Source organism: Aspergillus stella-maris, assembly GCF_047715825.1.
Source record: "Aspergillus stella-maris strain CBS 113639 unplaced genomic scaffold BDV14scaffold_28, whole genome shotgun sequence".
In the NCBI taxonomy this organism is placed as follows: Eukaryota; Fungi; Ascomycota; class Eurotiomycetes; order Eurotiales; family Aspergillaceae; genus Aspergillus; species Aspergillus stella-maris.
The window spans coordinates 77,293-90,893 of NW_027396822.1; the positions used below are offsets into that span (position 1 = coordinate 77,293).

The 13,601-nt window shown below is 51.3% G+C and overlaps 6 protein-coding genes across 6 annotated transcripts; 3 read left to right on the plus strand and 3 right to left on the minus strand.

The window, feature by feature from the left end:
• Positions 1-299: 299 nt before the first annotated feature.
• Positions 300-962, minus strand: BDV14DRAFT_200275 (uncharacterized protein; the record flags this gene model as incomplete). The annotated part of the gene is made up of 1 exon (XM_073773475.1): positions 300-962. One exon carries the CDS (start codon positions 960-962, stop codon positions 300-302), a length of 663 nt encoding a protein of 220 aa, XP_073627975.1.
• Positions 963-2,473: 1,511 nt separating this feature from the next.
• On the minus strand, positions 2,474-3,710 carry BDV14DRAFT_208876 (zinc-dependent alcohol dehydrogenase family protein; the record flags this gene model as incomplete). Its single annotated transcript, XM_073775512.1, has 3 exons — positions 3,114-3,710; positions 2,696-3,053; positions 2,474-2,648 (listed from the first exon to the last, which is right to left on the minus strand). Exons 1-3 carry the CDS (start codon positions 3,628-3,630, stop codon positions 2,474-2,476), a joined length of 1,050 nt encoding a protein of 349 aa, XP_073627976.1. The 5' UTR covers positions 3,631-3,710.
• A 312-nt stretch (positions 3,711-4,022) lies between these two features.
• Positions 4,023-5,205, plus strand: BDV14DRAFT_208878 (mandelate racemase/muconate lactonizing enzyme family protein; the record flags this gene model as incomplete). The annotated part of the gene is made up of 1 exon (XM_073775513.1): positions 4,023-5,205. Exon 1 carries the CDS (start codon positions 4,087-4,089, stop codon positions 5,203-5,205), a length of 1,119 nt encoding a protein of 372 aa, XP_073627977.1. The 5' UTR covers positions 4,023-4,086.
• A 775-nt stretch (positions 5,206-5,980) lies between these two features.
• BDV14DRAFT_208880 (putative amino acid transporter) lies at positions 5,981-7,644 on the plus strand (the record flags this gene model as incomplete). Its single annotated transcript, XM_073775514.1, has 5 exons — positions 5,981-6,112; positions 6,200-6,461; positions 6,518-6,772; positions 6,828-7,159; positions 7,222-7,644. The coding sequence occupies 5 exons, from the start codon at positions 5,981-5,983 to the stop codon at positions 7,642-7,644; spliced, it is 1,404 nt and encodes a 467-aa protein (XP_073627978.1).
• A 288-nt stretch (positions 7,645-7,932) lies between these two features.
• Positions 7,933-10,598, minus strand: BDV14DRAFT_208881 (Zn(II)2Cys6 transcription factor; the record flags this gene model as incomplete). Its single annotated transcript, XM_073775515.1, has 7 exons — positions 7,933-8,630; positions 8,716-8,896; positions 8,968-9,158; positions 9,219-9,492; positions 9,557-10,110; positions 10,166-10,401; positions 10,456-10,598. The coding sequence occupies 7 exons, from the start codon at positions 10,596-10,598 to the stop codon at positions 7,933-7,935; spliced, it is 2,277 nt and encodes a 758-aa protein (XP_073627979.1).
• An 869-nt stretch (positions 10,599-11,467) lies between these two features.
• Positions 11,468-12,851, plus strand: BDV14DRAFT_61645 (aromatic ring-hydroxylating oxygenase subunit alpha). Its single transcript, XM_073777157.1, has 2 exons — positions 11,468-12,330; positions 12,391-12,851. Exons 1-2 carry the CDS (start codon positions 11,498-11,500, stop codon positions 12,806-12,808), a joined length of 1,251 nt encoding a protein of 416 aa, XP_073627980.1. The 5' UTR covers positions 11,468-11,497; the 3' UTR covers positions 12,809-12,851.
• The last annotated feature ends 750 nt before the right edge of the window (positions 12,852-13,601 follow it).

A 13,601-nucleotide genomic window follows, 5' to 3' on the forward strand; every position in this document is an offset into this window, starting at 1 on the left:
TTGCTAATTGGCTCTGGAGCATGGATGGTATACCATTCGTCGAAGTAGTCCGTGCCCTTGTAGACGGTCTTGGAGATTACCATGTGGCCTGACTTTGTCTTCGAGTACACCGTCGCTGGAACGTCCAATTGACCCTTCCTGGCCTCGCTGGAGACGGTTATTGTACTCCTTGGAGGAACCATGACTTGAACCCCACTTTCTAGGGTCAGCTCTTCACTCATCGTAGACCCCCACGAGTAATTGTCAATCCACCGCTGCCCAGACGTAATATTTCCCTCAGATACTAGAGGGATACCGATCTAGACCTCCTCACCAACCATGAGTTTGTAGCCTGTCGTATGGGAGAACGATACCGTCCTGGTTACAGAGTGTGTAGTGTCCACAATGAACTTCTGCTCTGACGGCGTTTCGTTCCGCGCAGAGCTATCAAACAGACTTGGCGCCAGGTATGTGAGTGTCCCACTATCGTTATCGTACACAATACGATCCAGGGTCGCATCCTCAATGATAGACGAGAAGTATTGATTCTCCTGAGGCTCCAAGTGAGCCGCGATACCACCAACACCACCCTTGAAACTTGCATTCGACCAAACAACTCTGTTCTCCGACGGAGTATAGAGGCGAAAATACCCATCGAACAAGCCACTGCCAGGTTGAATCTCGAAATGCTGCCAGCCGCTACCTCTTTGATTCACTGCAAGACTTGTCCAAGGATGTTCCCCACTTGCGCGATTGCTTTGTCGTAGATCACGGGCTCTTCGCCACCTCTTGCGCTGCGGATGTAGTAGACCCTCACGGGGGCCTTGCTCCAACCTGAACCAGGAGTCCGAGTAGACTGTGTCGTTGACTAGACGGTTTCCTAGAACCATGCCATTGCGTCGCGCGACTAACACCCTCTGCGTTGGTAGACCAAGGATACAGAACAAGACGCCTATCGGCGGAATGTAGATCTCTGTCGGCATTTTGGGGATAATGGTTTGTAGCACCTGGATGTCTATAGGATTTCCTGAAGACGGGGACATACCAACATCCTTATAGATGACCATACGCCCCGGGAGTCCCAGGAGCCCCGGACTCTATGACCTGATGATCAAACTGTAATCCATCATACGCGTCATTTGCTTAGAGTTTGTCTCGCAGCAATTGCCAGTGATGCTGTCAGCGGTGTGAAAGCTGAACCTCTCCAAGTGGGAAAGTGCAAGGCCCAGCCCGAGACTTGCAGTTGAAAGTTTACTCAACGAAGGCTCTTCAGATCATGCGGGGGCTTCTGTTGAAATTGGAATGGTAAAAGGTTGTGGTAAGTGGGAACAGGGCACAATGCCGCTCACTTCCTTGACGTTTGGATCTAGAATAGATTTGTGCTTCAGGCTTGAGCATCTGCACCCTCAAAGGAATTTTGTACCTTCGGGTTAAAAGATCCCATCGTAGGAAAGTTGCATCGGACATTCCAAAGGGCCTGTTCTTGCCCAGTTAATGAAATGGCCACCACGTAACCCGCTTGGCCTCCCTTACCTTCAAACAGGCTGACAGCCTTCTTTCCATGGTTCTCGGTATCTCACGTTTGTACGCTGAATACAATTCTTCTGATAATGGTGAACCTTGCTTGCAACCGAGCACTGGTTCTCGGCCATCGCTACAACCATTGACGATAACACCCCAACCGTGTTGTATTCGCACTGCTCCAATATTCAGCCCGAAGACTACACAGTATTTACCTAGCCTCAGTCAAACAGAATGCCGTCATCAAGGTGTTCAACCAAGTCTGTCACAAGCGCTTTCCAAGGATCTACCTCTTGTCTCTATATTGCACCACTTTACAGGCACCGTTGAACGTTTTCCCTTCCCGAGGAACCATACTCTTTCATCAATTCAAGCACTGCCATCGACCATAAAGCCGGTACCGCCATCATGAAAGCCAGTCACAGCTTCTCCTTCACACCCCCCGGGCCTAAAGAACCACGTTCAAGGAATCTAGTGCCCTTGTGAGTATAGGAATGAGGTTACTATCAGTGCGTCCTCGCTATATTTCGGATCTTACCAGCAAGACAGCGAGACTTCAAATGCTGAATCGAGTTAATGGCAGCCATCAATCCAACTCTGTAGGGACATGTCATCCTGTACTGCTACTGGTTAAAGCAGCATTTTTCTTAACCCGAAACCTCCAGCCGGGATGGTTGAACTGGATGTGGCGCACTCCTATTCTCGATGCACTCATGATCCAAATCGCCCCCTTGTGGTTAGAGCGTTCGAGGTAACTGTTATGATTCTCCCGGGTTCGGATCCATCCCAGTTTGAGTTATGGTGGACAATATCTACGTATCATTAATTCGAATAATTCCTGCACGGCGTGGATAGTGATAAGTCTTGCTCTTTTGGAGGCGTTCACCGCGTAATCAGCACAATTTACTACAAAATACGACTTCGATTCTGTTCTTATTCAATTGGAAGACTACCCTTGGCTGTTTCCGTTCTTTCAGACTTCCAGTACTATCTTGCCAATCTGCTTTCCCTGCCACACGTACTCAACCGCCTCCTCGGCCTGCTCAAACGGAAATACCTTATCAATTAGATCATTCAATGGCGTCTGAGCAGCCTCCAATGCCGCAAAAAAGTCATCCGTATCGAATTTAGATCCCGCGTTGATGCCCCTGTTCAGAAGTCAGTCTGTGTTTCGGATAGGTGCCTAATGACCTACCTCAAGATAACCCTGCGATCAATTATCGTCGGAACCAACTCGCGCAGCTCATTTGGGTCCTGCTTAGCAAGGTACCCGACTTGACTCACGATACCTCCACGCCGCGTACACTTTAAACTCTTAACCAGGGAGTTCGTTCCACCGTTCTCAACGACGATATCCACGCCCTCACCATTAGTCAACTTCATTACCTCCTCATCCCAATTAGGAGTTTTGGCGTAGTTGACCGTCAGGATCGGCGGACTGCCAAACTTTTCTTTCATTTGCTCCAGCTTTGCATCGCTGGACGAAGTAAGGATTATACGCAGTCCAGCAGCCCGGGCAAGTTTGAGCGCGAAGACGCTGACGCCACCGGTCCCTGCTCCTATCAGCATCCATCTCACCACCCTCTCACAAAGGCACCATAACAAAAACACACCTTGAACAAGCACCGTCTGCCCAATACTCATCCCCTTCAACGCAGACCAAGCCGTAACCCCCGCACAAGGAACCATGCACGCCTCAACCCAACTCAAATACCTCGGCAGTTTACACAAAGCCCGCTCATCAAAGACAATATAATCAGCCATAACACCATCCTCATCAGCAGCAAGCCAGGACCGGCTCGGTTCCCGATTAGAAATATTCTCTGTATCGGTTATTGGGGCCGCGCGGTCACCAACGGCTAGAGAGCGCACTTTGTCGCCAACAGCGAGGACTTCGCCTGCGGCGTCGTTGCCTAGGATGCCGTGCGGTGTTACGGGCCAGGGGTTCCCGCCGTTGGCGATGTTTGCGTCGCGGTAGTTTATGGCTAGAGCGTGAATTTTGAGCAGGACGGATGTTGGGGGAAGTGGGAGGGGGAGGGGCTCAGTGATGGTTTTGGTCTTTGGTGTGCCGGGGGTGAAGTCGTCTGTTCGCCGGATTGCGCGGCGGTGGGTTGGTAGGGAGGAAGTCATTTTGGGGTATAGGACTTGTGTGGTTTGCTCTACTCCTAGGTTTTTCTTTTTTCTTTCCTGGGCATATCAGTGTATATTTATGGCATGGACGATGTTTGACGCTGATTTATAAGATCTCGGATGGACCGACGTCACTGTGTCCAGCGTGGGAATAGATTTTGGGCCGTGGAAGTACACACCTCCATAGATCGGCTGAGCCGAGACGGCTCCATCTGATAAGCCAGGTGGAGTGGAAATACCCGATATACTACTCCAAGCATCCAGATCGCAATCGGAACAGAGCAACGCATAATGATAGAGGGGGACGAGGATGAGGGATATAATACTTAGTCGAGAACCTGGAATATCTCATGTCAACAGACAGAAGCGCAGACTCTATCTAGTCCAGTGCAGCACAACCTCGTTTGTTCTCTCTTGCTTCCTCCCAAACCTACCATAGCCAGCCCTACCTACATCATGGCAGACCTCAAAATCACCCGCATCGACGTCTACCAGGCAACACTCCCCTACTCACACGGCGTCTATCTCCTCTCCAAAGGCCGCGAATACCGCTCCTTCGACGCAACATTCATCCGGGTCACCACATCAACCGGAATAGAAGGCTGGGGCGAAAGCACCCCCTTCGGAAGCACCTACGTCGCCTCCCATGCACTGGGCGTCCGAGCAGCCATAGCAGAGATAGCACCGCACCTAATCGGTCTTGATCCGCGACACGTCGACCGCATCAACGAAGCCATGGACGACGCTCTGCTCGGCCACGAGGCCGCAAAGGCCGCAATCGACATTGCGTGCTGGGACGTCTTTGGCAAGAGCGTCGGTATGCCCGTTTGCGATCTTTTGGGCGGGCGGACAGATTCCGATCTTCCGATTATCTCGTCCATTGGCGTCGGGAGTCCCGAGGAGATGAGGGCGATGGTTGACGAGCATAGGAAGAAGGGGTATACGGGGCACTCTGTCAAGATCGCCGGTGATGATCCTGGGCTTGATGCAGAGCGGATCAGTGCGTCACTGGCGGATCGGAAGCCCGGCGAGATGTTCCTCGCTGATGCGAATGGTGGACTAACTGTTGAGATGGCGCTGCGGATGCTTCGTCTTTTGCCTAGGGGTTTGGATTTCGTGCTTGAAGCACCTTGCTCTACGTGGCGCGAGAGTCTTTCGCTACGAAAGAGGACGGATGTCCCTATCATCTTTGATGAACTTGCTACGGCGGATGCGTCTCTCATCCAGATTATAGCGGACGATGCGGTCGAGGGGATCAACATGAAGATTTCCAAGGTTGGCGGGCTGACGAGGTGTCGGAGGGAGCGTGATATGTGTATTGCGGCGGGGTATACGTTTAGTGTGCAGGATACGGTGGGCTCGGATATCTCGTTCGCGGCAATTGTGCATATGGCGCAGACTGTTCCGGAGAGGAACCTCAGGTGTATTCTTGAGGTTAGGGATATGGTTACGCTGAAGACGGCGGATGGGCCGTTTGAGATTGTAGGGGGGCGGCTTAGGGCGCCGAATGTGCCAGGGTTGGGGGTTACGCCGAAGATGGATGTGCTCGGAGAGCCCGTGGCTAGTTATGTGTGATTGTTTTGAAGTTCTAGATTCGTTTAGAGACAATTAAGCGTATGGAAATACACTGATAGCATCTTTCATCAAGATAAAGTCCCAGTAGACAATGACATCGTTACGCGCTCATCGGCATTACAGCCCACATAGAACATGATCCGATCCGACTGTGTATTTAAATATCAATGTAAACTATAGATTCAAAGCAATAAGAGCGTTATGTCAAGTAGGGCAACCAACAACGGCGTGGACCTCGGCCACCGGAAAACCGGGGAAAACCACGGTACAAACTCCACGATCGACGGGCACTCATCGCCACACTGGGAAAACGTATCCATATCAGTCCCACTCTGGGGCCGAAGAATTCGTCCACACGCGGCGGGAATGCTGCCGGCCTTCCCTCTGGAGATAAGTACGAGATATGGGGGTGGAGCTCCTATGGAGTCTACACATCGAATCGCATCCCTTGTTTACCTCTACCGAATTCACTACGGGTCCCCATCCGAGACTCTCAAACAAAATCCCTTCCTAATGTGGTTTTAGTAGCTAGCCTACCAATTGCCCCCGCATCGCTCAGCCGCTGCGAACCGGCATTGACGTCGCTGATAAAGGATATTCGAGGCGTAGATGATTGGGCAGGAAGTTTTGCAGTGGACATAAAAACTCTGGGGAAGTCGCGAAGCTACCAACTTACCACGTACGTAGCCCTGTGTCCCTGCCCATCTGTCTCTCCACCACATGGACAGTCCGGTACTTTCCTCAGCAATCATTTCTTCCTTACCCACCTACCACCATGGACGTCGAGCAACACCCGCAGCACCAACAGAAGGATAAAGTCGAGACCGACTCTAAATGCTCTCAGCAGATTACTAACCACGATGTCGTCTTCGGTGAAATTACTGAGGATGGGCCAAATTACCGTAATGTACGCCTTGCCTCTGCTGTTGGGTTCCCAGAGGGGCACCTTCCTCGTGGGCTCCGCCGTGCTGACCTGTTGTCCATGCATATTTAGGTCGGCCTTGTGGGAACTGTAATCCTCATGATGAAGACCCAGATTGGGCTTGGTGTTCTTGCTATCCCGACAGCCTTTGACACATTAGGGATTGTACCTGGTGTGCTTGTTCTTACCGGCATCGCAGCTATTATTACGTGGTCGAATTATGTTATCGGTACCTTCAAATTGAATCACCCAGAGGTGTACAGTATTGATGATGTTGGGGGTTTATTGTTTGGTGGTATTGGAAGGGGAGTTCTGGCTGTGGTCTTTTGCCTGTGTATGTGTTTTGAAACCTGCCTTGTTTGAGATTTGCCCTTGCTAATACGCGTCCAGACTGGATATTTGTCGTCGGGTCCGGCATTCTCGGCATCTCGATTGGGCTCAACGCGGTTTCTACTCATGGCACCTGCACAGCTGTGTTTACAACTGTTGCTGCTATTGTTGGGTTTGCTTGCAGTAGTGTACGGACACTGGGGAAGATTACCTGGTTTGCTTGGATTGGGCTTCCCTGCATTCTTACTGCTGGTACATTGCCCCCACTAACATACCACTTGCCATCTCTCACCCAGCTAACACCCCAATCAAACAGTGATCATCGTCTGCATTGCCGTCGGTCTGCAAGACAAGCCCGCAACGGCACCAGAGCCCTGGATTCCAGACTACCAGATCATCGCACACCCCTCCTTCACAGATGGCATTACCGCTGTTTCGAACCTGGTCTTTGCATTCTCCGGTACACCAGGCTTCTTCGCCATCGTGTCTGAAATGCGCGACCCGAGACAATATACCCGTGCTGTCCTCATCTGTCAGGGCTCCGTCACTGCCGTTTATATTGCCATTGGCTGCGTGGTATATTACTACTGTGGCTCGTATGTCGCCGCTCCAGCTCTGGGTTCGGCAGGACAATTGATCAAGCAGATTTGCTACGGGATCGCGCTCCCTGGACTGGTTGTTACCACGACTATTTGCTCGCACGTAAGTTCTACAATTATTCAGGAACTGAATTTACTGGCAAATGTTGACTGAGCGTACCATAGGTCCCCGCGAAATTCATCTTCGTCAATCTCCTCCGCGGCACACCACATCTCACAGCAAACACGCCGACGCACTGGATTACATGGATCTCCTGCACGCTCACTATAGCAGTAATAGCTTTCATCATCGCCAGCACGATACCAATCTTCGACTCGCTCGTCTCGCTCATCGGCGCCCTACTAGGAACACTCATGTGCTTCCAGCCCATGGGATGCATGTGGCTTTACGACAACTGGAAGAAAGACAAGGGGCTGAGGGAGCGATTCTGGAGGCTAAAGGTAGTATGGGCGGGATTTGTTGTGCTCTTGGGATGCTTTTTGACGGTCGCTGGGACGTATGGCTGTATTACTGGGATTATCGACAGTTATGCGGCGGAGGGTGGACAGGCGGCTTTTTCGTGTGCTGATAATTCAAATTCGACGTAGCGAGCGCTGACACCTGAGTGCAGGGCCTGGTATCTGTAGTGATATTTGTATGGCATGGCATGGACAGTACGACCGTGTGAGATTAGAGTAGTTAGGTAGATTCCTTTACATGAAATGGTAGATGCGTTATATGTTCCCCACCATAACCATGCATCGCTAACCCAATCCAACCTACATCTTCATGTAGATCTCGTAAGACAATGGTATATCATAATCATAGTCATATATCCACATAACCCACACCAACTCCAAAACACCATCCAAAATCCGTCCCCTCAACCCCTCCCGTCACGTATACTCCCCCCCCTCCCCATCCTCACCACCCCCAGCCAACCACTCCGGCCGAATATCCAACTCCCCATAAGCCAACGCCGGATTCGTAATCTGATCCACAATCGAAAGAAACTCGTACGACGAAATCCCGAAACTATCGAAGCCCACTGCGTTCCCGGCACTAGGCGAGTCGGCGGATATAGACTGGTTTATGTTTTCGGGGCCAGATGACGTGGTTGATGACGCCGGTGGTTCAGGGAGAAGACCATGACCATGACCATTATCTGCATCAGACTGCATCTGAGAACCGGCAACTGCAGGTGTTCCACCATCTAGACCCTGTGGTAACGGCGCTATATTGCTAATATTGCTGTTGTTGTTGTTGTTGTTGTTGATGTTGCCGTTGTAATTAGGGTTATTTGGCACCGTATATATCGGGTTCGCTGTGTCCGAGAGCGTCAAATGCCGTAGCCCGCGCTGCTCAACCTGCCGACTGAATTGTTGGAAGAGGCCCTCTATGCGTGTTAATTCGCGCTGGCGCGCTTCTGCAACTCTGTTTCCACACAGGATGAGTTCGCTCAGGATTGCGTGTGCTTTTTGGCTGTATATCGCCCTAGTGGTATTGTCGGGGCTCGAGGGGAAGAGCGCATGTGCCATTGTTAGATGCAGGGCCGAGGCGTATGTTAGTTGGAGGTCGAAGGGGAGGAACGTCTCTGGTATTCCAAAAAACAAATTAGCTATACCATCCAGAGTTGTTGTTATTGTTGGTGGTGGTGCAGGGCTCAGGTGGCGTCCTACCAAGCAACCCATTCTCGTCCCCGAGAATCTGGAGTGTCTTCTCGGCTGACTTTATTCCCGTCGCGATGAGGGATTTTGGTAGTGCTAGGAACTTCTGCCAGTCTTCTTCTGCGCGGCCTAGTTTTTCGAGTCGTTCTTTCAATACCGATAATAGTAGTGGTCTTGTTGCGACGATCACGCACTACAGCCAACGCCGACATCAGTGGCAGTTAGGATCAGATCATAGGGAGGTTGTGTAGTAGGTGGGCGTACCTGATGATACAACAAAATCGTATGCCTGCTCTCCTCAGGAATACTAGTCTCCCCCCTCCCATGTCCATGTCCAGACGATGAAGGATTCAGCATCCGCTCGATTTCCTCAGCGTATTTGGCCATTGTTTCGAGGATGCTACGGGTGATTTCGAGGAATGTGCCTAGTTGGGTTTTTTCGGTTTCGTAGATGGCTTTTTGTTTGATTGGCTTTAGGACCGTGTCTGAAATTAGGGAAGAAGGGCAGGGCTTACTGCTTATTATAAACGAGAGCATTCGTGTTATTCGAACTTGCAGACTGAATGCTCGGTCTTGTTGATGGCTTGCGTCGGGTGGGTTGATTAGGGTTGTGATGTCGCTGTCTCTGGTTGTTAATGGGAGGCCGAGTGAGGGTGAGAGGTGCCGGTCGAGTATGTATAGTGACCACCAGAGATTCCGGCATCTGGCGACAGTTGCAGCACCCAGGACTTCTTCGGGGAGTTGCGTATGTAGACCTTCTAGCTGAGCAATTCGAATTGCCTGCCCGATCTATCCATGTCACATTGGCATTAGCACCCATCATCAGCCCGATAACCTATTCTTGGAAACTTACATGAACATGCGCCGCCTCCCGATGATCAATCGCATAAAGATACAAACTAACCAGCGCCAACGCCTCAATAGCCAAAAGACTGTCCTTCCCCGTACTCGTAAACGGCGGCATAGCAGCCATCGCCCGATTAAAGTACTTCGAGCCCGGCGGATCCCTCTGATTCCTTGGCCGAGCAAGAAACGCATTCCCCAACGCAAGGACCATAAGGAACTGCACTAACCAGAACCTCGGTTCAGTAGCGGATTCATCGGGCCGAGTAGCGTAGAATCTATTCATGCGCGTTATGAACAGGTCTGTTTCGAAGAAGCGGTAGCCTTGGCCTAGTCTAAAGCGGACTATGTTGAATAAGTAGAGCGCGTAGTCTAGGGAGGGGAGGTCGCTTGTGTCGATTGGGCTTCTGCCGAGGGGGGTGATGCTGTTCCAGGAGAGGGGATAGATGTCGCCGTCGAGATAGGGAGGTGGGAGGTCGTGCGCGGAGGACTGGTCGAATTTGTCTGTCATCATTACGATGAGGCGCCGCGTTAGGGACCATGGCGAGGAGGGGGCGAGCCAGACTGGGGAGCGTTAGGTACAGATGTAGGAGTGAGGATTTTGATGTGAATGGCTTACTCCATTTTCGCTGCTCCTGATGCGTATCCTTCAAGACTGTCGTTGGTAATGTAAAAGGGCTCGTCCAGATACTGCATGACAACTCATTTGCGGGCGTGCCCGGTGTTCTCCGTGGCGTCGGGGGGTGTTTCCCAGCGACGATATCGTCGTCGAACCGGAAGCAGTCGTCGCGGGGACGCTTAACGCCTGTCGCTCGTTGCCAGTTGTACGCTTGTCTCTGTAAATCATGAAGATATCTACGTAGATTCAGCCCCACGAGCTATTCCACCCCGGAAAGAGAGAGAACAGACTGCTCATCAACCAAAACCTTACTATTCCCCTCCGTAAACTGACAATCCAACGATCGTCTCCGACAATTCAAACAGGGCTCATCGCCAGAACACTTGATCTTGCTATGGCGGCAGGCGGCACACCTAATGGACCGACGTTGCATGCATTGTCAGTGAAACAGATCGATAACCCCGCTTAGAACAAAACAAAACAATAGCATAGTTCTTACGCAATCGCAGCCCTTCGGGGCTTCCGAGGCTCAGATCGGGGAACAGGCTGCATGATAGTCTGGGGCCCAGATTCAGGTATGTTCTCCAGCGACGGACGTGGTAAACAGGGTCATTTGATATATGAAGCCGCACCGAGCCGAACCGATCTGTGGGATGTGCGTCGGGTGCAGAAGCCGAGAGTGGCCGGTGTTGCAGCGATAACAGTGCAGATATGGAGAACTGTTGGAGTAAGTGTATGCAGTGACCAATTAAATCTGTCTTATTCTCGGCATCTGTCGGGTCAAAGAGGGACTATTGTAAGTTGTGGATCTTCACTCTTCGGTTGACCCGAGGGATCGACTCCATGCTTATCACGGCTTGCTTGCTTAGGATGGACCTTCCATGCATCGTGCATGCTGTTCCTGCTGATTACACTGTTTCAGATAGTCTAGAGTGCTCGGAGGCCAAATCTCCCAGATAACATCACAGAGATGTCAGTCTACGTGGCGACAGTCGGGAATAGAAGCCGAGATAGGGCATGTGGCTGCTGGACACGCGACCAGCGAACCATACATCGGGCCAACCGAAGAATTGTCAACGTGCCCAAACAACTCTATTCTGTGAAGCTTCTGTGCCACAATTCAAGGGTACCGGTTCGTAAACCGGTATCATAACACTTTCTTGATGTTTGAGGGTGTTGAACCCGAGATTGTTGCCTTCCGAGCCGGTGAGTTGAGATAAGTATGACTAGTAGTAGGAAGAGATATAAAGAAGTCCCCATGGCTTCCTCTGAGTCCTCTTATCTTGGAATCCAAACTTCCTCTCCAGACTGATTGATCACATACCAAATACAATGTCCTCTGCAGTCCTTCACTACTTTGGCTTCGGCAGCAATGCCCCCAAGCCTGAACTCAAGCAGGAGCCTATCCGCGCCCTGCCAGCATCATGGTACACTTCCCCCGAAATGTACGAGCTCGAGCGCCGCGCCATCTTCTCACGCCGCTGGCTCTTCATGACGCACAGCTCGCGCGTCAAAGAAGCAGGCGACTGGATCCGCACGGAGCTCGCAGGCTTCGACATCCTCATCATCCGCGACAGACAAGACAACGTCAACGCCTTCCACAACATCTGCCGGCACCGCGCGTACCCGGTCGTCGAGAAAGAGGGCTGCGGCAACGCGAAGATCCTCGCGTGCAGATACCACGGCTGGTCGTACGGTCTGAACGGCAAACTCGCCAAGGCAACAGGCTACCAGGGGCTTGAGTTTGAGAAGGAGAGTAACGGCCTTTTGCCCATCCATACAAAGGTCGACGTCAATGGCTTCGTCTGGATTAATCTCGACGCAAAGGAGACTCCTGAAGTATCGTGGGAAGAACACTTTGCCAACGTGGATACACAAGAGCGGTACAAGACTCTCGGGTTCAACTTCAATGACTACGACCTCGACCACACGTATGAACTGGACGGGCAGTATAACTGGAAGATCCTGTCTGATAACTTCAACGAGTGCTACCACTGCCCGACTACACACTCTGACATCCCCAACTTCCTGAACATCGACTCGTTCGACAGCGATCTCAAGGACGGCCATATCCAGCACCACTGCGACCCGAACGAAGAGCAGATGCAGAAGGGTCTATACACTGCCAGTACATACTACTTCCCCATGTCGGCGATGGTTATCTCGTGAGTCCCACTCCGACTTCCAACTCTTGCTAATCTTCCAATGCTAATATGAAGATGTAGACCACACTTCATAATGGTCCAAAAATTCCTCCCCACGGCCCCCGACAGCAGCAAAATGTCCTACGAGATCTACAGAAACCGCAACTCGTCCGAATCAGACTTCAAGCTCATAAGCGACATGTACGCGCGCGTAATGGGCGAAGACAAAGTCCTCTGCGTGAATACACAGCGCAACCTCGAGCGCGGAGTCTTCACATCAGGCCAACTACATCCTAAATTCGAGAAGGCGCCGCTGTTTTTCCAGTCTACGGTGCGTGATGTCATCACTGAGCACTTTGAACGGGAGAAGGCTGCGGGCAAGGAGATTTGGCCTGCTAAGCATCGCCTTACGACGAAGGATGTTGAGAAGAGTGATAAGGATGAGGAGATTTGTGCGGCGCTAGCTTGTGGTGGGAGGAATGAGGGGTTGGTTTGGTAGAGTAGGATGTTGAAGGATGTAGGTTTGATGAGTTATTAGCGGGCATAGTACAGTAGATAGATAGCCTTTGATGTGTGTATTTGTTGATTAAATGACAAGATTGCCGATTACATGGATATCCTGGGGTAAATAGAAGAATCTGCTTTGCGTCAGGGCCCGTCTGTAACTGGCTAACACAAAACCTGGCAAGTCAGGGCAACCTATGGAAGTACCTAGGGATGTCTTCGTAACTGTAGGTAAGCACTTCAATTTTAACGGCTTGCCTACCATGAGCTTAAGGGTAGTGCAAAGTACCAGATGTTGGTTCGGTCATAAAGACATTTCATTCACGGCAGAAGACAGTCTAAACCTAACTCTCCGTATAGGCCCCAGAAATATATACATCAATGCAGGCAAGACGGACGGAGCAAGGAAGTCGCTGGATCTTATTAGGGAGCCACCAAGGAATTGCAGTGGCAGCCAATCCTGCCCGTGATGATACAACCAATAGGCCGCTTGCCCTTGGCTCCATTATCATCCAGCCTGGACTTGTGACCCTTGTTGGCCCTAGCGCGATCCTGTGGGTGCTATGGTGGCTGCAGGTGGCCTCGAGGAGGCACGCGGGAAGATATCAGTGGTAGCGTAGAAGATGAGATAGCATTAAGGCATGCCAGAGACAGATGTCCCTCTTGGTCTGGCTTCGACGGACCAAGTGCAACTGGGCATGGGAGGGTTCCACTTTACAAGCGCTCGATGATGCCGCTACCTATCAAGTCCTACGTATAGAACAGGGCACCTTGTACAAAGAGCCGGT